General features: G+C 35.1%; 1 protein-coding gene across 1 annotated transcript in view; it reads left to right on the forward strand.

Moving 5' to 3' along the window:
• CDH19 (cadherin 19) overlaps nt 1-25,573 on the forward strand; it is a 96,418-nt gene that overhangs the window by 66,861 nt on the left and 3,984 nt on the right. The window contains exons 10-11 of the mRNA XM_059140272.1: nt 20,665-20,782; nt 22,754-23,005. Coding sequence (XP_058996255.1) covers nt 20,665-20,782; nt 22,754-23,005 — 370 coding nt within the window. The remainder of the gene's footprint in view (nt 1-20,664; nt 20,783-22,753; nt 23,006-25,573) is intronic.

The raw sequence follows: 25,573 nt of genomic DNA on the forward strand, positions 1-25,573 counted from the left end.
TTCCAAGATCCTTGTGAACAATGAATGGATTTATTTTTATATTCTTGTCAACTTGCAGTGTGGTTCCCAATAATAACTAGGTGGATAAATGAGCAGAGCCTGAAGACAGTAGTTCCTGAAATAAAAAGCGTTTCTTCTGTAATTCTCTGGAGTACACATTTGAAATTACTAGCCCTGTAGGTGATGTTTTAAACTTTGCAGTGTGATGAGATCCTTTAAAGAGAGAGTATGGGGCGCCTGGGTGGCTCAGTGGGTTAAAGCCTCTGCCTTCGGCTCAGGTCATGATCCCAGGATCCTTGGATCAAGTCCTACATCGGGCTCTCACCTCAACAGGGAGCCTGCTTCCTCCTCTCTCTCTGCCTGACTCTGCCTACTTGTGATCTCTGTCAAATAAATAAATAAAATCTTTAAAAAATAAATTAAAAAAAAAATAAAGAGAGAGTATGGACGGAGACAAGAATCAGTCTAAAGACTAAGACCCAGGGATTTAGTATCAGTGCTTGGGGGTCGGCACACTAGAAAATAAAATTTGCAAGGAAAGTAACTCCTTAGAAACTAAAAAAGTATTCCAAGGAGGAGTGGTTAGTACCTGTTTTATTTGCTGCTTGCAGGTCAGGTAAAAGCAGAAAAGAAAAGGTACTATTGAATTTAACAATAGAGATTTTAGACTCACTAGAATATTTGTAGGTACTATTTGTAGTATATGTAATAACACCCAGGAAGAAAATAAAAAGCGAGACTATGAACGAACTTGAGCAGAACCTTTGGGATTGGCAATATTTAAGGATTCAGTAGAGATAGAGAATCTTGCAAAGTAGACTGAGTAGGTGGGACCAGTAATGTAGGAGAGAAACAAGAGTTTTGATGTGGACATGCATGAGTGCCACAGTTTTTGAGGAGGAAGTGTCAACAGACTTAAGTCCCACTATTCCGGGGGTGGGGGGGGACCATCCTCACAGTTTACCATATGGTCAAATTTACTCTTTAAAAATATGTAATTTTGTAAGTCACTCATAGCTATATAAATAAAATGACAGTGCAAAACAACTTGACTAAAATGTGGCAAAGAGAAATTGCACTGGGCACTTGTTAGCAATGGCAAGGAAGATGTAATTCAGATTATTGCAATAAAGGTCAAGACCATTGCAATAGGGGAGACAAATGAACTTAACTGTTGAAGCAAAATTCAGGAGAGTTTTTAAACGCTGGGCTGAGCTAGTGAAAAAGTGCTAGAGAATGCGTGTGGGGAGGGGGAGGTTGGCCAGTGTGATTAGGACAGCTGTGTGACTGGCTCCAAGAGAAGTTAGGCTCCTACCCTACCATAGAGACGAGAGATGGGGTCTTATCTCTGTTGATGTCTACATTTGGAAAGGATGGTTTTCAGGCTTTTGAGAAAGACCATCCTGCATCACCGAATTAAAAGAGTTTGGGAGATTTACCTACATTACAAAGGGTCAGAGGAAGAGTTTGCTATGAGAAATTCTCTTGTAATTGGTCAGAAAAAGTGGAGGTCAGGAGATTGTAGTCAGGAAGAATCCTGTCTCAAATTGAGTCAGGCCAAGGGGAATGCTATGGTCCTCTTGGTCAAATGTTAACGGAATGTAAAAATGTCAAATACGTACTTCTCAGTATGTAATACTCTGAGAAGTTTAAAATACCCTTACGGCTTATATTTTTGTTGAAGAAAGAATGGCTATCTTCTTTGCTCTGTGATTGCAAAGCATTTAATCTTTAAATTTATAAACCGCAAATATAATAATCTAGTTAAAAAGAAAAATCCTATTGCATTCCCTTCCTTCCAGTGACATTTAGATACATTCTGCCTTCAGCAGTTTTCCATTTGCAAGATAAATCAAGTAGATTTTGGTGCAAAACATTTATAAAAGATGAAAAAATACTGTCACATTTATTTTTAGCCAAACAGAACAGCCCAGATTCTTATCGCAAAATATCGTGTGATGAAGGCCTTCCTGTTGAGTGACTAAAAGGATGATTACTATATTTTTCCTTTATCCTTAAAATCATATTGTTCATTTGCTGATTCTTGATTTTGAGAATCTTCATCTGTTTTATCTTCATCTGAGGACTCTGTCTCAAACCTTTTTTTACATGATCAATTCCACCATCATCTTGCGTCTGTAGTGCTGGTTTCTGCTTTTGGTTTTCATCTTCTATTCACACACTACTGTGAAATTACTTCCTCTGTCAATTTCTTTCCCTCTAGCATTATGAATGTAAAATGACAAATCTTGAATTTTCAACTGTTTTTAAAGAAAAATAAAATCAAACTAAAAAGATAGTGTATCAGTTTTTTGATCTTTTTGAACAATGATGTAATACTTTAAGCAACTCATTTAAAAAGAGGAAGAGGAGAATGATGCAGTGGGGAAGATTTACTTCGTTATTTTATCATCCTTCTGGGCCATTCATCTTACAAGTTTCATATAAGTCTTTTAAAAGCACATTAAGAGAAATGTATGAGTAATGATGAAATGATTTGTAAGATGATGAAATAGTACAATGCTGAAGGCATAAAAAGGTTCATGTCACTAGGTTCCCAGAATGTAGCCTAGATTTAATGAATGTACCTTTCCAGTTACTGATGGAAAGACTACTTTACTTACTAATAGTAAGTTAATATTTCCTTATTATCAGCAATACTTCTAAAAATAAAAAAATGAAATAACAGTCTTTAAAAATGAGTAGAACTGCTCAAAAAGAAACTCACATGCTAATTTTGATGCAACAGACTTTAAAGGCATATTGAGAGTTGAACTTTGCTGAAGAAGAGCGGTGTCTGTTGGATATAGTGACTTTAAGTTCTTGTGTGACTTAGAGTTTACAAACAAAGCTCTGTGGGAAATCTATGACATGCTATATTTTTATAATTTTACTGATGTGTATATTATGCCTCAAAAAGTTTAGGTAACTTTTTCAACATCATATAGCTTATGAGTGAGCAAGGATTATAGTTTCTTTCTCCAAGAATGATGCTTATTTTAACTATGCCCTGATAATTATAAAGACCAGCTGTCCTTAGATTATTGGCACAATACAAAAGCAAATAGAAAAAAAAAGTTTTCTTTCTATTTTTTTAAAATATTTTATTTATTCATTTGATAGAAGACACTGGAAGAGAGGGAACATAAGCAGGGAGAGTGGGAGAGGGAGAAGCAGGCTTCCCCTTGAGCAAGGAGTCCAATGCAGGGGGTCAATCCCAGGACCCTGGGACCATGACCTAAGCCAAAGACAGATGTTTAACAACTGAGCCACCCATGTGCCCCTCTTTCTAATTTTTGTACCAATAAATTAATTATACCTGCGATCATGAGGGCAAAAACAAAAATGAAATCGATACAACTGAATTTCACCTCCTTTCTGGGAGATGCATAGCTCAAACTCAGAATAAATCACATGGGTTAGTGCTATTTCATAATCAGGGTCCTTTAAGGAGGAATGCCACAAATCATCAGATAAGTCAGAGGACTCAGAGATGTCACTATCACATTTAGAAGTTTGTCCAAGGTCTGTAAGTATCTGAAAAAAATGATACGCAGCCTGCCTCCCTATAATGGTCCTTCACTCCAATCCAAGGGGAGTCCAAAAATCCCCACTCACATTGCTACATATGTTGTGGTTTATGAATTGAAATCAATGTACAGGTTGAGTGCTGCCAAGATATCCAACATTACCATAGATATTTCCTTCCTGACACACAGTTGGTAATGACTTATTTAGTGGGTGGGTGTTAGGGCGATCATGGCTCCTGGATTTTCATTGTTTGTACCATGATTCCTCAGATGTTACATGTGAAATCAGATTGAGTTGGTCTCTGATTTCTGGTTTGAAATTTACTGGATAGGCTTCCTTCAAGTACAGTCGAAACCAAGCCCCTAATATAAATATGTACCTCCTAGAGTGACATTAAAAACGTTCAAAAGTACTCTTAATCTCTTACTCATTCCTAAAACTTAGATAGTAATGTGTGAACATTACAACTTAGGTGGAATAAGCTGTCAAAAAATATCTGCTTTGAAAGATAATAAAGCATATCTTGTGTAACTGAAATGGTTTTTATGCAGACAACATAATTATTTTTAATATAATGGTGCCTATAAGCAAAATATTAAGAGCATTCTGTTTAGACATTCAGAGGGAATTCATTTTACTCTATTTAAAAATAAGGAATAAATAGTCTATTAACAAAATAAGAAAGCAGCTACACCATCAGAACACAAACTGGGAAATATATATGTCACATGATATGAATTCTTGATTGAGCCAAGGAAGGATGCAGAAACAGCATATGCTGCTCCAGAGAGCAAATGGGTGTGTAAGCAAAGAGGAAAGAATCTCCTCTAGACTGAAGAGTCAGAAAGGAAGGCAGTGTGGAGAAAGGAGGAACCTTCAGTGATGCCCCTCCGGGCCTGAGGCTTACCCCCCAAGTAAATTGCTAAAATGAAATATAATTTAGAGGGGTGCCTGGGTGGCTCAGTGGGTTAAGCCTCTGCCTTCGGCTCAGGTCATGATCCCAGGGTCCTGGGATCGAGCCCCACATCGGGCTCTCTGCTCCACGGAGAGCCTGCTTCCTCGTCTCTCTCTGCCTGCCTCTCTGCCTACTTGCGATCTGTCAAATAAATGAATAAAATATTATAAAAAAAGAAATATAATTTAGAAAATGTTGGGGTAGGGAATATAAAATTTCATAAAAGCAAAACCTGAGGGAGTCTTTGTACCAAGGAAGATGGAATTTGGTGTGAATTTGTTTCTATTAAGCATCCCAAAATGAGCTCCCTCTTTCTTCTCCTACCTTCTCTCCTTCCCCACAACACTCTTTATAAAACAGCAGGCCTCTCTGATACTCAAAAAACACGGCACCATATAGTTTAAAGCATGCTTACATGTGCTTACCCATACGTGCATACCCATACACAAGTAGAAACAAAAGAAAAAAAATGTAAGCAATCTGCATCTCAACAAGAATTATAAATGGACAAAGAGTGGTAAAGAATAGGTCTTCAGACATTTGTATCAGTTTCTGTGTACTTTAGACATGACCTATTAGTCTTTGATTGCTTTCATCGTTTCTGGTACAGCAATATGTTCGAGGCTTTGCCTCTTACTAATTTACTGCTTTCTGTCTTCACATTCATGCCTCAGTACTGCCTTAAAAAATACCTGTTCCATGATACCGTGATAATGGATTGGTCCCTTTAGAGCATTTCTCTTATTGGGAATGCAATGTTGAGCCTTGTCAAAGGAGGGCATGAAATGAATGTTGGAGAAGGAAAAGGTCTTCTCTTCCTTGTCCTGTGTGTAGAATGTTTATTTTTGCCTTTCTCAACCTGCAGAGTTGGTCAGTGTGAAGATATACGTGGTGCTTTTTGCAGCCACAAGTATAGCCCCAAAGGTCCCAAAGGTACATTCCCTCAGCAACCATGCAACTCCATCCAAGGCCTGTGAGGTCTTGCCGCCCTCCCAGTATGGATGCTGTGAGCTTCAGGCCTTGTACCTGCAGTGGCCTCCCAACTCCATCTGCATTTCTGTCCACCCACACACTTGTACCCTGGAGGATTGTTCTGCTTGTCTGGAGAATGTGGGCTAGCTCTGACTCAGGCAACCCAGTGAGCTCCTTTGTTCTGAAAACAAGATGCTGCAACCACATGTTCTCCATGGAGGTCTAACACTTGTCTTGTGGAGAGGCCCTATCTTCCACATTTGTGTCTTTGGATAATTTCACTGAACTTCCAAGTGCTCTTTGGAATTCTTATTGCATCTTTATAGTTACTCTCCTAGTATAGCTTAATAATTCTTAATATTAATATTCCTCCTTTTAAATTACTGTGTGCTTCCTTTCCCTTAGTTGGACCCAGACTAATACATAAACTCGTCTTTTATATTCTTTGCCTCAGATTTAGAAGCATTCACTTTCTTAACGTTTTGTGATATTTTAGTGGGATATTGCAGAAAATACAGATGGAATGATTAGTAAACAAAATTGGGATGCCAGTCCCAGAAAACCAAGAAAAATCCTGCTTTCTCTTGGTCTCATCTTATAGCTCTCCTGTTCTCTTTTATTTTCAATAATGTGGAGACCACTCTAAGGGAAACTCCAACAAAATCTGTTATTTCTTCAGTTATTTGTAATTAATGTACCTTAGAGAAATACGGATATGATCATTTTTCAGAAGGTTTTCATTAATTAGAAATATAAGGATTCAGAGGAAACAATTTTCCCTCAAGTTGCAAATGATAACCCCACTCATCATTCACTAGTTGGGCTAGTTTTGTCATATGTGTGTACATGTGTGCATCAGCACACATACATTTGTGTTAGCTATCCAAAGTTATGGCAAATGCTTTTTTAAACCAAATACTTTAAATTTCTAATAGAGACATAAAATCCTAGGAGTGGTACAGAACTCTCTAACCTTAAATAAGATTGAATGAATATGGACAGTCTATAAAGGTAGTAATACCAAAAAGTGAAAAAAAAATCTTAAACATTAGAAGCTATCATGGAAGACAAAAAATGCAAAAACAAATTGTACAAAAAATGCAACGCTTGTAAGCAGTGTCAAATTTAGCAAATCTTTTCAGTTGCATACAACTCGAAACTACAATGAGATACCACCTCACACCTGTCAGAACTTCTAAAACTAACAACACAGGAAAAAATAGGTGTCAGTGAGGTTGTGGAGAAAGGGGAACCCTCTTACAGTATTGGTAAGAGTGCAAACTACTGCAGCCACTGTGGAAAATAGTATGGAGGTTTGTCAGAGAAGTTAAAAATAGAGTTACACTACAGCCCAGCAATTACACTACGAGGTACTTACCCAAAGGTTACAAAAATACTGATTCAAAGGGGCACGTGCACCCTGATGTTTACAGCAGCATTATTAACAATAACCAAACTATAGAAAGAACCCAAATGTTCATCAATGGATGAATGGATAAAGAAGATGTTGTAGGGGTGCCTGGGTGCTTCAGTTAAGCTTCCAACTCTTGATTTCAGTTCAGGTCATGATCTCAGTGTCATCAGATCCAATTCTGTATTGGGCTCCGTGCAGGATGTGGAGCCTGCTTGAGATTCTCTCTCCCTCTGCCCCTTCTCCCTCCCTCTCAAAAAAAGAATGCTGTAGTATATATATACAATGGAATATTAGCCATCAAAAAGAATGACATCTTGCAATATCATGTTTGCAATGATATGGTTGGAGCCAGAATGTATTATGCTAAGAAAAACAAGTCAGAGAAAGACAAGCACCATATGATTTCCCTTGTGTGGAATTTAAGAAGTAAAACGGATGAACATAGGGGAAGGGGGAAAAGAGAGGGAAGGAAACCATAAGACTCTAAACTAAGAGAACAAACTGAGGGTAGAAGGAGGGAGGTGGGCAGAGGGTGAGCTGAAAGAGTGATAGGTAGTGAGGAGGACACTTGTTGGGATGAGCACTGGGTGTTAAATGTAAGTCATGAATCAATCACCAAATTCTACTCCTGAAACCAATATTATACTATATGTTAACTGACTAGAATTTAAATTAAAACTTGGAACAACAACAACAACAAATTTTCAATTACAAATAGCTATATTCATATACTCTATACCTTTTTGGCTTTATCAGTAAATGTTAGTTAAAAATAAAGACAAAAGATAAATGGGGAAATAGCTCCTGCAAAAACCTGAAAAAGTCATTCTGGTATTAACATACAGTAGTAGTTCCTATTTGATGAGAAATCATCTTGTTTAACAGCAGGTTCTTGGTATTGATGTAGTAAGTGATCTTTCAGAAATAGTATGAGACAAGATGGGATCTGGAGGGAGACAAACCATAAGTGACTCTTAATCTCACAAAACAAACTGAGGGTTGCTGGGGGGAGGGGGTTTGGGAGAAGGGGGTGGGATTATGGACATTGGGGAGGGTATGTGCTTTAGTGAGTGCTGTGAAGTGTGTAAACCTGGCGATTCACAGACCTGTACCCCTGGGGATAAAAATATATGTTTATAAAAAATTAAAAATTAAAAAAAAAAGAAATAGTATGAGAGAGCTTGTCAATGAAGAAGTATTCAAGCGCTCTGAATCCATTACAGAAGACATCTTAATTATTTCTTAATGTGAATGTTTTCTGTAGTATATGTTGATCTATTGAACTTACCCAAATCATTTTCTATAATATGCTTTTGTAAAAATCAGCGTAATTTTTATATTTTTATCAAGAAATCACATTTTATTACATAGTCTTTTAAAATAGAATATTTACTGCTAATATGTAAACATTTATAATAAATTGATTTATAGAAAACATCTTTAATAAGTTATTTATGAGTATAGAAATACTAATGAAGTAAGCATGTCAAAATGAGTATAAGTAAAATGTGAGCATGTAGAGATCTTAATTTAAGAATAACAACCAAAGTGAAAGGTGTTTGGGGATGCCAATTACCTAAGAAAGCACCCTAAACCCAATAAAAAGGAAACCAGTCTTTGAAATTGGCTCCTAGATTATTAGAACAACCAAATTAATGAGCCTTGAAGTCACACAATTTGAAGTCATACAATTAGATTCAGAACAGCCGATGTTATTCTCTAAAAGCAGCATTCTCCCTCATTACCTTAATTTTGGCATCAAGATTATCAGATTTTTAAAATTTGTATTTGCAAATAATTAGGGCAAGATACTTTGAATTATGAAACTCATTTTTTAAAGCTCATGATGTGACTGTGTATGTGAGATTTTATAAGATTATCCATAAGCTATGCTGGCTATTATATTTTATAATATAAATCTCATTTTTTAAAGCTCATGATGTGACTGTGTATGTGAGATTTTATAAGATTATCCATAAGCTATGCTGGATATTATATTTTATAATATAAATCTATAAATAGATGGAGAGTCCAAAAGTGTAGCATTTTAAAACAATTTAAAATTTTCCAAATGCATTCAAAGATCTGTATGTCTTAAAACAATGTCTTATTATATACAATATTTTTTTATTATTTTAGATAGAATTTTGCTTGTTTCTTCCCAAAATGATAATTTCTTTTCTTTCTTTCTTTTTTTTTTTTTCCAAAATGGTGATTTCTTAATGACAACTTCATTGGGGATATTGGACACTGCTTGAATGCATTACATTGTTAGAAATCTATGGGGTGCCAGGGTGGCTCAGTTAGTTAATTGTCTACTTTTGGCTTAGGTCATGATCTGTGGCTCTCTGCTTAGTGGGAAGCCTGCTTCTCCCTCTCTCTCTGCCTGCCTTTATACCTGGTTGTGCTTGCTCTCATTCTCTCTCTGTCAAATAAATAAATAAAATCTAAAAAAAAAAAAAAAACCCCTCCCAGTAGTTTCCTGCTAGGACACCTGGGTGTCTCAGGTCATTATCCTAGGGTCATGAGATTGGGTTCCACATCAGGCTCCTCCCCCTGGGGGGAACCTCCTTCTCCCTCTGCTTGTGCTCCTGCTCTCTCTCTGACAAATAAATAAAACCTTAAAAAAATAGAATATTAGAAAGCTAAACAATGTCATTATTTTCCAGCTAATTATCATTCTTGGCCCCAAAGTGACCAGAGTCAAGGACAAGATAGGTATTTATTAACTCAGTATACTCTCTCTCTCTTTTTGAGTGGTATTATCTACTAAACTTCTAATTTAGTCTTAAACAATACAAAGCTTAAGTTTTCAAATTATAACTGAATGTATTTCTGTGAGTGTGATGAATCTACCTTTTTACCATTTGAGAAAAGTTGACAGAATAGGAAAGTAATTTTTGTTTCCTTTATTATTCTTTAAGTGTTCTCCTTGTTTTTATGTGTTTATTTTGTCCCAGTTTTTATAGACACAAAGAGTCCTTTAGAGTGGACTGCAACAAACATTTGTTTTCTACTATTAATTTGGGGGTATTGTATGGGCTAATTGGTATTCTTCATTATTATCTAAAAATCATGTATGTAGAAAACCATGGGTTTTAATTCAAATACGTTTCCCCTCATTTAGGCATGAAACATCAAAAACAACAGTAAACAGCAGTAACAGAAAATTTGACTGGTATAGTTACAAGAGGATTTTACTATCGCCCATAATTCCCAAATAAGATGATGATCTAACCACACTGAATACCAGTCTCCTCATTTGAAAAAGAAAGACACTTTTGCCCTATCTTAGAAGGATTTAGTAAAGATAAAATTCTATTAAGTAAGACAATGGGTAGAATTGGTCTTTGTTAAAAGTTAATTTTGTTACTGTTAAAATTAACAGTTAAGAGTAGTCTTACAAGTTCTTCACGCAGGGCTCATTCCCTTGTAAAGGAATCCTAAATGAACTAAAAAGGTGTGTATGTACACTTGACATTGCACAGAAACAAAACTCTCAACACAGATAAGGGTGGGAACAGATTAATTAATTAATTAAAAATATTAATTTTTTATCCTGTGCTTAAAAGAATCCATTGCTTATAAAATAAAAATTAAAAGTTACAACTTCAATATAAAAATTAATTGAGGTTGGTTTTGTTTTGTTCTTGGAAGTTTTCATTTTGTCTGATTATTGATTTTTGATTGGTTTGAAAGAGATTAAGTTGTTGCTTGTTAAATTTCTGGAGCAATAACAATGAATTGCATTTGCCAATTTTTTTTCTTAAAGTAATTAAATACTGCTTTCTTTGTTGACCAGATTATTTAATTTCAAAACTGGTATTTGTAATATAAGAAAAGATAAAATTTTACCTTTTAGTAGGCAAATTAAAGGAAATAACAATTAGATCAATATATGTTAAAAAAACCATATTTTATAATAAAATATTTGCATGTCCTAATAAATTTGCAAATCTGCATGACATGACAAGTGCTGCAGAACAAATGCAAAGATACCTATAAATTCTCTAGTCTTTTCAGCAAATTTTGCTGGAGCAATTGGATATACATAGGGAAGAAATGGGAAACTCCACCTAAACCTCTTATCTTATACAAAAGTTATTTCAAAATGTATCACAGATTTATACATACACTTGAAACTGTAAAACTTTTAGAAGTAAACGCAGGAGAAAAACATATTCTCTGTGACTAAACAGAGTTCTTAGATATATCACGAAAGGCCCAATTCATAACAAAAAGAAAGTATTAATTTGACTTTATAAAAACTTAAAAATGTGTAAATCCCTGTTAAAAGGATTAAAGAAATGACCTACAGGTTGGAAGAAAATATTTGAAAACCAAAGATTACTCAAAGGATTTGCACCTGGAATATACAAGGAACTCTTAAAACTCAGCAGTTAAAAAAAATAAATAATCCAATTACAAAGTGGCAAAAGACATGACAGGACATTTCACTGAGAGGTTATACAGAAAGCAAGAAAGCACACAAAAGGATGTTGCACATGATTAGGTATTTGGACAATGCAGTTTAAAATTACAATGAGCTATTACTACACACCTACCAGAACGGTTAGAATAACCCCACCCTCAGACATCCTCAAGTGCTGGGAGAAGAGGAAGTGGAAATAAAAAATGGATCATAATTTGACAGGTTGTTATAAAGCTCAGTATATACTTACTGTACAGCCTAATCATCATCACTGGGCAGAGTGCCGCACACATGTCAGAGAAATACTTATGTTCACATAAAAATATTCATAGCAACTTTATTCATAATAGCCAAAACCAAAATAATCCACATGTCAGTCACCAGAGGAATGATTAGACAAAGTGTGATACATCCGTAAATGGGAGTACCGCCTGGCCATAAAAGGAACAGATTATTTATACACACGTAGCGCAATGAATCTCAAAGGCATTACGTTTCGTGAAAACAGCAACATCCTAAAGCTTACATGTTCTATGATTCCATTTATAGTACATCCTCCAAAAATCAAAACTGTAAGAGAGAAGGAATTAGTCGTTGCCAAGGAACAAGGGAAGGAGTGGGGATGTAAGTGACCAAAAAAGAGTAGTATGAAGGAGTTCACACCTGTGGTGATAACAGTCTTCTGAATCCTGATTGGGTGTGGTGACACCGGTCATTACATGAGATCCAACTTTTGAGTTATACACGCACATGCCAACACATACACATACACACACATGTGGAAGTAAAAGCCAGTGAAAACTGAATATATTATCCATTTAATAATATTCTACCCATTTTGATTTCTACAATTACTAAGACATGACCACTGGGTTAGCTGAAAGAAGTATTTAAAATGTGTTTTGCTTTTTTTTTTTTTTTTTTGGACAAAAACTATTTTTTTTTTATTATAAAAAAAAATGTGTTTTGCACTGTTTTTGAGATTTTTTGAGAAGCTACAGTTATTTCAAAATGAAAGTTCAAAATCATTTGCTGGAATAAAAGGTGATAAAATGCAAAAGTAATGGTGTAAGAAAAATAAGAATAGAGATTCAAAGAAAAATCATTAACATTATCAAGAATATTTTAGGCCAAGAAATCAAAATTATTAGTGATTACTAGTCCCCATGCTATATAAACTTTTCCAAAACATTCACAACAAAAGGGGAGGGAGCTTTCTTCAGATTACTCTGAGTAGCTTTACTGAAAGAAAAGTGACAAAATTAAACACCTGCAAACATAAACACAAAATGGTTGTTAAGAATATGGCTGTAAACATTATATGTAAATTATAATTAAAAACAATTTATGAAGGTACTAAATGGTGATACGAAGAATAGAAAAATGTCTTTAAGGAGAAGAACAAACTATTTTAAAATGTTAATATTTTCCATTATATCAATATCTCAAAGGAACAAAAAGATGCACATAAACTTCATTTGATGATGATAAGAAGCCCTTTCACAAAATTAAAACTTAAATTCAGGGTAACAAATAAACCAAGACAAAATGCAGCCATAATAAATAGAGTAAGAATAAAATGATGATACTTGCACTCAAATCAACAGTCACAAACAATCTCACTTAATACTGAAATGTGTGGTAGCAGACTTTAAAACAATGATGAGGAAGAAATCTCTGCTTTCACACTACCACTTCATGGTCTTCTGCAGCTCAGGTCCATACAATGATATGTAAAATATATACAAAAAAGTTACTAAAAAGAAGGACATTTAGTCTGAAAATGAGATCTAGTGCTGTACTGCCAAATAAATATGACAAAATTTTAAATTTTCTTGAAGTCGCATTTAAAAATATAAAAAATGGAGCGTTGGTGTTCATCAGGTACAAAGCTCCAATTATACCACAGGACTGAGTTCTAGCGATCTACTGCCCCACACAGTGCCTAGAACTAACAGCGCAGTGTGTGCACTTAAAAACTTAAGAGGGTAGATCTCATGTTAAATGTTCTTACCAAATTCTTACCAAATTAAATTTTTATAATTTTTTTTAAATTAAATTTATTTATTTTCAGCATAACAGTATTCATTATTTTTGCACCACACCCAGTGCTCGATGCAATCTGTGCCCTCTATAATACCCACCACCTGGTACCCCAACCTCCCACCCCCCCACCACTTCATTCCCCTCAGATTGTTTTTCAGAGTCCATAGTTTAAAAAGAAATAGAATCAATTTAATGTATATCTACACAATATATACAAAATGCTATCATTTTCACATGTAATAAATTAAAAATCAGCAAGTATTTTATGTCTTCTCATACTGTGAAGATCATTATTTTTTAAAAAACAGATGTATTTATCTATCTATCTGTCTATTTATTTAAGGGAGAGTACACACAAGTGGGGGAGGACCAGAGGGGGAGAATCTTCAAGCCGACCTCCTGCTGAGCTCGGAGCCCTGCAGGCAGGGCTCCACATGGGGATTAGTCTCTTGACCTTGAGATCATGACCTCAGCTGAAACCAAGAGTCAGAGACTTAACCAACTGAGTCACCCAGACACCCCACTGTGAAAATCATTCTTGATCTTACTTCCACAGGCTTAATTGCTGGACAGGATGACAAATTAAAAGGTGTCTATCTGCTTTGGATAGATAATACCTTCATCGTAGAAAGTCAAAATGCAAGAATAGTTGCTCTCCATTCTGGGGAAAATCAGGCACTTTCCTTAATGATCTATATGGATAAACAGAATTTTTGTTTTTGTTCTTAGTGTGTTAAGTGCCCAGGGTGGGGAGGAGGAGAGAGAGAGAAGGCTCAGTGGTTTGCAGAATGAATATAATAAATGAGCTGACACTAGGGCAATTTGCCTTTCCTGTTTGGGGGAAATAGTTCTAATTTTTCAAATTAATGATTCCCATTATCTTGACTGATACCAAATATCTTTTCCAGAAATAAAGTATAATATCAGCGATTTTTAGATTCTTTCATAACAATATTCTAATGTAAAGACATTTACATTGTCTCCATGTAAAAATTTTCTATTGCCTAAATTTCCATGATCCTGCATTATAGTCTGGTTTTCTTCTCACATCCTTTCTCTCTTGTGTCCTGTTCTTTTATTTATTTTTTTTTTCAAAATCACTGTTTTTGCTTTCAGTCATACCTATGTCTTAATTAAAGTTCATACACAAATGGCTTCTAGATCTTCATGCCAGTTTTTTCTCCTATATTTCAAGCTGTTTGCCCAGTTAACTAGAGATTGCTACGTATATGCCCTAAGGTTATGCTGAATTGTCTTCCAAACCTGCTGCGTTTGTCTGTTGTTATTTTAACATCTCTTGCAAAATTACCGTAACTCACCAAGTTGTGCAGGAAGGGTGTGTGGACATCATCTTTGATTCATTCTACTCTTGCATTCTTCATATCCAGTCAGTCACTGATTCTCTGGGTTCCATCCTCTAAATACCCCTGTAATCTGTCAATTTTGCTCTGTCCTCCCTCTTGAGACCCTACCAGGGGCCCAAGACATCTTCTGGAGTGAACCATGAGCAGTTCTGCTGAAGGACGCTCCTATAAAATCAAACTTCTCATTATCCCGTTTCACGGCTCCTGTGCAAGGATATACCCAGAGTTGTTGCTCGTTAGTTATCTTTATTCGTGAAGTCTGAAGGCATGTAGAAAATTTCCAAGACAGTCAGTTCTTAGTGGTGGGGCAGTAGTCCGAAGAATATATTGTGTGTCCTCTTTGAAACGGTGAAGTGTTACTTTGACAATAACAACTTTCCCTGTGGGAAATCTGGAGCCTGGGAAACCATATCGTCACCTGAGAGCATGTTGTTACCAGCTTCAGTTTCTATAAACACTTCAGCAATTTCTGTATGATTTCTCATTAAAAAGAGCTCATGTTCTGTAACTGTGATTGTTGTTGTCTTTATAGGTCACATCAGGAGGTCTTGAGTACAAACTAGTTGCTCCCCTGGATCGAGGCAATAGCTTGTCACTGGTGTCACTGGGTTCCCTATTTCCAGATTCACAATAAAGATGTCTTCAGAATGAACATTCTAAAAATGCAAATTTTGCCCAATCATTTGGATCATGGAATCCTAAATAAAAATAAAATCATGTTTTTTCCAATTTAAGACTTGGAGGGGGACCTCAAAATGAAGTACAAGCCCTTTTAGAATATTCATGATGTCACCACCGCTCACTTCTGAAGTTTAATCTAATTTTTGTTTAGATGCCAGATCCTCTGACCCCGAAATAGTGGGTGTTTTAGTCTGCACTTTTCTTTCTTGCTTTAGGCATTATGTCTCTCTACTCCATTAGAATGTAAGCAGTGTTGACAGACACTTGGTGCTGGCCACTGTTTCACCCCCAGGGCCTGAGATGGCGTGGGATGCTCCAAATACCAATGAAATACTGGCCGAATGGATACCTTTGGTATATTAGTCAGATAATTTCATAATTTAATCTTTTTAATTTATATATGATGATTTTATATTAACTTTATAAGGTCTATTTTAAAAATTAACAAAAGAAATGAAATATATACTGAAATAAAAATTTAAGAAAGTAAAATTTTTAACTGAGTATAAGTAGATATCTGTAAAACATTCCATATCTGTGACACTTAAGTAACTATAATTTGGTAAAAAAAGTCCTTTTTAGAAACAGAGTATCTCTGCTTCTGTCCAGACCATAATATTAAAATACCATGAGGTTCTCAACATTTTTTCTCCTAATAACATGCTAAACAAAGAAAACAGAGACTATAGACTAAATTTTCTCGTTAGCTCTAATTTTATCGTGTTAATTAATACTTTGACCTTTTGAGTGGATATTCAACAGCCTTTTCAAATCCTTTATTTTATCTAAACAAGTCACATTTTGTATCATTTCCTCAGTGGAGTGGTAAAGAAAGTGACAGTCTTCTTCAAATTTGTTGACAATATTTCTTGATGATGCAAAGAATAATTCACATCTGTAGCTTGATGCAGGGTACAAATACCTAGAATAATTATGTAAGTAAGCAATTGAGATGAAATTGTAAATATCCTCGCATGTATTCATTTATTGCAATTCTCACTTTTCATTTAACATGTATCTATTGAAATTGTTTATTAAACACATTCTGAGAAACTGATAACTTATATTAATACTCAATACCTATATATTGATTTATAGTTCATTTTTCAATTGTAATCTTATTCAAAAATGTATTCCTTGACTAATACCGGAGGTAGATTTCATTGATATCTGCTGTTCAGGTAAAGAAACAGACTCAAATGTATTACCTGTTTGCTCCAAATCCAGGTAGGATACTTGCTTCTTTGTCTAGCTATCAAAAAAGTTGCATGTTTAATAAAGGTCATACTTATAGTTTGTGGAAAATGAATGTTGTAGTGATTTTTTAATCCACATAATAGTAATCTAAGGATGACATTTTAGTAAGCTGGCCCAAGTGTGCCTCTTTTTTAAGGAAAAGAAGTCATAGTGTGAAGTAATTGATAGACACAAATGATTATCTTTTTTCCCATGATTATCTTTAAAGTCAAATACTGTTTGTAGTTCCATAAAATGATTAAGTTGAAACTTAGAAAATTGCCAGTGTTTATTTCACTTTGACCTAAAAAATGCAAATTTCATGTAATCCTACCTAATAATATATGCTCTCTGGATTCCTGGTTTTTGCATGGTGTCCTTTTATCTGGATCACACTTTCCCCATTAATTCGTATTTTTTTTTTACTCAAGTATTAGCTCATTTGCTCAATTACACTTGGAAAATCATTTCTTTTTCCTAAATTAATACTCAGATTATTTTTTTCTTTTTTTTTTTTCCCAATCATTTTGGTCTATATCTCTTCTACGGCAATTATATTACCTATTTCTCTGTATGTCTCTGTCTTTTATGAGACTTGGTTTTGTTTGCTTCTTGCACACCCCACGCATTACAGTATTTTTTTGTATGCCAACTTCATGAACAAGAACAGGTCTAGGGCTTGAACAATGGGCCTGGGAGGAATAGAAAGTGGTTGCCAGGAGCTTGAGGGTGGGGGAAATGGGAAAAGGTTGGTTAAAGAGTATAACTTTCAGTTATAAGATGAATAAAGTCTAGGGATCTAATGTACAACACGGTGCCTATAGGTGATAAAATTCTTTGTATAAATTTGCTAAGTAGAACTTTTAAAAAATGATAAATATGTAAGGGGATGGATATGGTAATTAATCACATGGAGAGAATCTTTTCACGGTGGATATGCATTTCAAACCATTATGATGTACATTTTAAACATTTATCAATTTTATTTTTCTCAATACATCTGAAGAAAATGTGCTCTGGGGGCGACACATGCTACTCATTTCAACTCGCAGTGACGTCGGCTTGCATTCAGATTCTGACCCAGTGTTTTACTCACCTGAGATACTTAGAGGACTTGAAGCTTAATCTAAGGAAATAGAAAATGGGAACTCTTTTTAGACTTTCTAGATTATCACAATGTATTTCCATTATAGATTTTAAAGTGTTATAAATGGAAAATCACATGTATTGGTTCAGAAAAAAATTGGACAAAATGCTACCCAGGACAAAGGGGAATTTAAAAATTTGAGCTCCCAGAATTTGTCATAATATAGCCACCCATGTTTGTCTACTTTGTCTACTCTTTGCTTTTGATTTGTCTTTGCTCCTCTCATCAGCATGTACAACAGTGGTAAGCCCCAAGCAAGTAGATGTAGGAAATAGTTTGGAAATCTAATCAGTGCAACAAGATTTTTTTCTTAGAATTTTATTTGAAAATTAATACAAAAACCTTGCCATTGTTATATGAAATGAAAAAAAAAATGAGCATTCCTAGTCAAGACTCTTGTGCTCATTAATGTTGGCTCTTTTCTAGAAATCTATGTTCTCAAGAATAATGTACACATTCAGGGTTAGTTCAAAAGAATTAATGGTACCTGCTGATGGTAACTGATTCTATTATATCAGTGGCTTCCTATTTTGTAAAGTGATAAAACCCCTAAAGCATGTGGAAGTTTAGTTTATAAAGCAAGTGCAAGTTGAGGGATGTACATTAAAGAGGGACCGGGATATTGAAACCTATGCATATTCAGTTTACCTGTACATATGTAGGGAGTAATTTAATTAATTAAAATCATTTAAAAATATATACAAAATCAGTACTTCACCATTGTTCTTAAACCTACATACCCAAAAGTGAAACATTTTCAATGTTTGGTCAGATTTGTGTATTTACTTATTTATTTGTTTGTTTATTTATTTTTATTTATTTTTTAAAGATTTTATTTATTTATTTGACAGAGAGAGACACAGCAAGGGTGGGAACACAAGCAGGGGGAGTAGAAGAGGGAGAAGCAGGCTCCCCACTGAGCAGGGAGCCCGATGCAGGGATCCATCCCAAGACCCCAGGATCATGACCCGAGCTGAAGACAGACACTTAACCACCCAGACATCCCCGATGCATGTATTTAATACAGAAAGGCAGGTAGTGAGATAAATTATTCCTTGTCTAAAAATCAAGACTGCATGTGTCAACAAGGTAAACATGAGTTTTTACAATTTGCTATCAATCTTAGTTAAGGAAGTACACATATGATGAGATTACACACAGGATTCAGGAGACCATTCTGTCTATGCAAATCCCAACACTAACATGTTTTCATGAAAAAAACACCGTATAAACATGTACGGACGGTATGACAAGCACTTTGACAAGCTATGACATAAAATTCTAAAAATCATTCCTAAAACTTAAGTATTAGTATCTCTATTTTTTTAAGAATAAAAGAACTAGTGGGATGTCTGGGTGGCTCAGTGGGTTAAACGTCTGCTCAGTCATGATCCCAGGGCCCTGGGATCGAGTCTCACACCGGGCTCTCTGCTCAGCGGGGAGCCTGCTTCTCCCTCTTTACTCTACCTGCTTGTGCTCACACTCTTCAGCTCGGTCAAATAAATAAATAAAATATATATTAAAAACAAACAAAACAAAACAAAACAACACCAGGCACTCAAAATATGCCCCTACCCTTCCCCCGGCTATTATGGTAATCCAAAATAAGACCATTACCCTAATACAATGCAAATTTATTATTGTAGACATGGGTTGAGTGAAAATGTTTTATTAGATTATTTAATTAACACCATATGAATATGATTTAACTAGGAATGTGTTATAAGGAAAAAGATCAATCGATGTAGAGCAATAACTTACAAATTACTTTGGTTTTATAAGACTACATGTGGAGAGAGTCTATTCTTTGAAGTATAACATTATAAAATTTGGGTCTGTCATCTTGCAACTAAAGATATTTTTGTTTGACACATTGTTAAAAGCACTTTAATTCTAGAAAATTCAAAACAATAACTTCTATAATCAATTTACTTTAATTTCCAGAATTAATCACAATCTCACTATGTGATCTTGACAGCGTATTTCTTTTTTGACAATAACGAACCACTTGACTGACACATTCATGTCTTGAAAGAATAGACTTAAATGTGATCTGATGTGTTCATAACTGCGTTACTTCACTTTTTTATGTTCTGAAATAGGAATTTATTTGATGTGGAACACTTTTGCTGTAGTCTTTATGGGTCAAAGGAAATCATATACATTGCCCCTAAGCTCTAAATGTATTATTTGCTCAAATCAATTTGAAAACTCATTAGTTTAGCTAATACTTTAGTAAGACAATAAGTTTACCACAGCTATGCTCTCAAATGAGTAGGGAATATATAATTTCAACAAACCATAATGGCTGCTATTCAGATAAGGAAGGAAGAAGAGAAAAAAGAAGAAAAGGGGAAATCAGGCCTGAAAGACGGGAGGAAATCCTGATTTATAGCAGCAGTATTTTCAGAATTTCTGACAAACTTAACTGCTAGAAATCATTTCAGCCCCCGATAAGAATTTATTATGTATTATCAAAACACTCTTTTTTTTTTTTTAAGATTTTATTTATTTATTTGACAGAGAGAGAGATCACAAGTAGGCAGAGAGAGAGGGAAGCAGGCTCCCTGCCGAGCAGAGAGCCCGATGCGGAACTCGATCCCAGGACCCTGAGATCATGACCTGAGCCGAAGGCAGCGGCTTAACCCACTGAGCCACCCAGGCGCCCTTATCAAAACACTCTTTTTAAAAGGGGCAGGTAAACTTATTTTTAACCTGAGAAAATGTTTTAACATTCTCCCCAAATTAAATGATCCTCTGCAACAGATACAAAAATTTTGATAAGGCAATTTTGGTAAAAGCTAATACTAATACTGATAATAATCTCTATAATAGTAATTATATCCCTGAATCAAAAACCAAGCAACCTGTTTCTGCTTTTCCTAGGTAATTCAGACCATCAGTGCAGTGGATAGAGATGAATCTTCAGAAGATCACCATTTTTACTTTCATCTCTCTGGGGAAGACACAAAGAACTCGAGTTTCATAATCATAGATAATGAAGGTAATGCCATTCCCTCATAATGGCTTCTGATCCTTTCTTTGGGAAATGTGCTTGATTTTAAGGGGATTTATGATGTTGCTTTTTGTAAGGTTCTTGCAGTATGATAATGTTGAGAAGTAGAGCAGAGAGAAGCAGTGGAAACAGCAAACAAAACCTGACATCACGTTCTGAAAACACTAGCCCCATTTCTCACTGGATTTCTTTAAATTAGAAGCACTTTTTCAAGTCATCAGTGGCTGTGAGACCTCGCAAAACCGAATGAACCTGCAGATATAATGGCAGTACTAAGCCAGTACTTCCTTTCGTGTCTCGTAAAACCAAACTTCAATCTTTGGGGAAGAAAATGATATATACTTACAGTCATGTTAGTTTGATTGATTCAGAGATATTTGGAGTCATTAATTTGAAGCTATAAATATATAAAATTGGTTTAAGATTATTCTCTTTCCTTCAAAATGAAGTGATCCTATCAATCTGAAGACACAGTGTGCCAAAGGGTTTCATGTAGAGAGACAGAGTATTTTCTCCTTCCGTGCAGAGGTGACTTGACTTTGCATGAAGCCACTTTTCTTGTTATAATATGGGCCTACTTTAATTTTACTTTATATCTTGAAGATAAGAAACACTGTAGGATTTATTACGGAAGTATCCATAGCCAAACACCTGCTGATGTCCTTCTTTACACCTGATTCTGGGTTTCAATCTACGGGAGATCTTTTGTGGACAATAAATGTAGGCATGTTTTTTCCCTTTTCTCCTTGCCAAATTTCTCAGTAAAGGAAACTCAACTAAATTTAGGATTAAAAAAATGCAAATATCAATAGAAAAAATAAGTTACAACTTAGATTTATTTACATCAACATAAGTCACTGAGGCAAAATAAGTATATTAAAACAAAGAAAATAATTAATTGGGTTTAATGTTTGTGATTAAAAATAATCTGGTAAGATATGAATTGAAAAATGTAAACTCTCTTACCTTTTCAGTCTGCCTAGTCAATAAAATCCCAAGTTTTATAGGTTCCAAAGCATGATGAAGAATTCATTTTAAAAAGATGATTTGGAAAACAAATAAAAATTTTAAAAAAAAAGATTAAAAGATGATTTGGGAAAAGTCGTTGGCAAGCACACACATTTTGAAACACTTCATTTATTTGCATTTTTACTGTTTGTGTATCCTAAGTTTTGATTACTACAGAAAATATTTTGGGGGTGGCAATACAAAGAGGAGGGGGAAATTTAGGAGTCAGATATAAGAAATTGCACCAAAAAAGCTTAGAATATTTTGGGATTCAGGGGGAAACAACTGCAGAATGGTCAAACTATGTATATCGTTCATCTTTGCTAATTTCTTAAATGTTCTATCTAGAAGAGCGATCAGTGCTGCTGAGGCTTAACTGTTACCTGAATTTTAAATAGAAAATGGGTTAATAATGTCAAAGTAAAATGAAACATCCCAATAGAATTTTCCTACCAAATAAAACTAATCCTTCTGTCTCATTAGTAAATACATGATTTGAGACCACTTGTGATATTGGTAGATGACTTTGAAAGTCTTATGTATTTATAGTATTTGTGAAAAGAATGAGTTTCTATTAGACAAAGCACTGTGTAGTGAGTAAATAACCCCAATGAAACTCATACTGTGATCATAAATTTAGTATCAGTAACCTCTATAAAACACTGAGATCTGATTAAAAAGCTGTTTTCTGTGTTCCACATTTACTTTTTCTATCCTTATCAAAAACATCTTGGAACTGATTCATGTAATTCATCTAAGATTGTAATTATGGTTTAGGCAATGCCAAATCAATAATGACTTTTTGAGTGGATCTTTTGACTTTTTACCTGACATTTCTTCTTTATTATTTAAACCTACTTGATATATCTATGTTATTGCCTCTAGTACATATGACTGGTATGAATTTCTTCTATATTGTTGAAAAATTATGCACATGGGTTTTTGTTTTAGATAACACAGCTGTAATTTTGACTAATAGAACTGGTTTTAGCCTTCAAGAAGAGCCTGTCTTCTATATATCTGTCCTAATTGCTGACAATGGAATCCCATCACTTACAAGTACAAACACCCTTACCATACACATCTGTGACTGCGATGACCATGGCAGTACACAGGCTTGCAGGAATAAGGACCTTATGCTTGCCATGGGATTCAGAACAGAAGTCATACTTGCTGTCTTGATAAGCGTCATGATAATATTTGGTAAGTAGTGCTGAACTGAACCTATCTTCATTTATTAAAAATAATTAAAAAGTAGTTAATTCCATCATCACAGTATGGGGTGTGTGTGAGTGTGTGTTTAAGTATGTAATCGCTCTTCAGAATATGTTGCAATTCTTAAACCATGGAGTAAATGAAAAATAGAGTGACCATGCATTTCAAGATGAAAACGAATGATCCCCAAATTCTGAGTGTGTCAGCATGTGTGTGCACGTCTGTGTAGGAATGTTTTTGACACTAAGCATTGGCAGTGGACAGCATATACAGTATATAACAATTAGTAATAATAGTAGCGACCTTCTGTTGAGTGCTTATTATGCTACAGGATACTGTCTTGAGTGTTCACAAGCAGTATGTAATTTGATTCTCATGATAACCATATGAAATAATAACTATTAATCACCTGTGTTGTATAAATGAACAAAGTAAAACTCAAAGTGCTAAGTACTTTACAAAGGGTCATGGAGATGTACTAAATTTCCATAACTGTACACAGTCTATTTAACCTTGTCCTGCAACTCACTAGAGCCGTAGGACCACAATGGAAGAAAGCAAATAGGTTGGGGGAATGCAAAAAGAGGGCTTTACTTGATCAGAGTTAAACACAAAAGAAATTTCAATAAAATAGCTCCTCTTTTTAATAGATTTTACTTATTTATTTATTTATTTTAGAGAGAAGGGGAGAGAGAGCACACAAGAGGGGCAAGAGGGAGAGAGAGAGAGAGTGTGTGCACTAGCGGGGCAAGGGGCAGAGGGAGAAGGAGGTAATCTCCTGCAGACTCAGGGCTGAGTGCCATGAGTGGGGCCAAACCTCACAACTCTGAGATCATGACCTGAGCTGAACTGGAGTTGGCCACTTAACAGACGAGGCCACCCAGGCGCCCCCAACTCTGTTTTATTTGTTTGTTGTTTTCAGATGTAGATGTTTTACAGATTTTACATTTTACAGATGAGGAAGATGAACCGCAAAATGTTTTATCAGGCTTCCACAACTACAAATAATTCATTTAGCATCACCGTCTCTCTTTCTTCAGCAAACCAGTCAGTATAAGTAACCTAAACCCTCTCTTCCCTTACAACTCTGTGTCAAGGTCAACACCACTTGACTGAGTCCTGCGAACAGTTGTATCAGCCACTGGTTCTGTAATCCCAAACCCACTGCTCCAAATGGCATCTGTGTTTCAGGGATTGCGTTGCCCTCACTCTACTCATCTTTCTCAAAGCTCAAAAATCATGCATTCCTTTTTACCATCCAAATTACCATTCTTTCCAATTCAGCCTCAGTTTTTATGATAATTTTTAATGGTCTTTGATCCTAAAACTGAATATAGAGCTACATAGCTGGGAATCAGAATCAAGTGTAGTAAAAACAGTGTAGGGTTTGAAGGGTGACAAGTACTGCTTTACGCATAGGGACAGACCTAACCCAAGATCAAAAACCCTATGAGTAAGAGGACAGCCTTGCAGTCAAGGTCATGACTAAGATTTAGAGGGTGGGAAGTATGGGTCAACCAACAGACAGTAGTTTTCTTTGAAAGTGTCGAGAATACTCTCTCCCATTCATAACTTGAAAAAATTATTTATTAGCTTCCTCTCTATACCAACCATGTATCTAAACCGAGTTTCACAGTATCTGGATTCAAACTCAATGACCTTATTTTAAGAACACTATTTCAGTGTTTTAAAAGGTAAGATTGACATAAAGTATGGCCTAATATATTTCTTTTTATGATAATATTAATAACATCATTTCATGTTTATTTCAGTTCCTATAGGTGAAGTTCTGGTTGGCTATTCTCGATACATACATACGCATGCACACACAATTTTCTCTAAATAGAAAAAAGTGCTTTGAAATTTTTCTGTTTCTAAATCATGTTAAAATTGTCTTAATAAATAATGATTGTGGGCATACCAGTGTTACGATTTTTAAAAAAATGATAGTTTGGGATTTCTGAAATTAATGTGATATCACTGAGCACAGGTTCTAAACCAGCTTTTTGGTGGCATATACTTTGTAGTCAATGGGTATTAACTTAGAAAATAATTATGCCACAGAATTTGTCCCAGTGAGGAATTTCAGATGGCTCTGTTGTGCTTAACTTCTCTTAACATGGATTATTGGTTACTAAAACTGACAAATGCATATAGATTGGAAAATGTTCCCGAATGCTCCTTTCCTTTTTCTGTTTTCAATATATAAAAAATACAGTTTTAAGTGAATTATCATCACAAAACAGTTCACTCTTATTTTTATGATGTAAAAAAATTTGAAATATAGTAATACTGCCTTCTGTCATTCTGCACGCCCCTTTTGTAAATGTTCAACAGCAAATACTGTAGTTGAGTTTTGGGGAATCAAACCTTATTCGGGGATATTCCACTGTACAGGCGATGACGTCACCAACCCCACTTGCACCACTCGAGGCTCCACTCTATGTTTTCTTTTCTTATAATCGTAAAATCTAACTCATGTCCTGAGCTTTTAACAAAAGCAAGGATTGCAAGGCTTATTATAAATAACATATAATATTGATGAATATGAACTTG

The sequence above is a fragment of the Mustela lutreola genome, chromosome 11, assembly GCF_030435805.1.
Source record: "Mustela lutreola isolate mMusLut2 chromosome 11, mMusLut2.pri, whole genome shotgun sequence".
Classification (NCBI taxonomy): Eukaryota; Metazoa; Chordata; class Mammalia; order Carnivora; family Mustelidae; genus Mustela; species Mustela lutreola.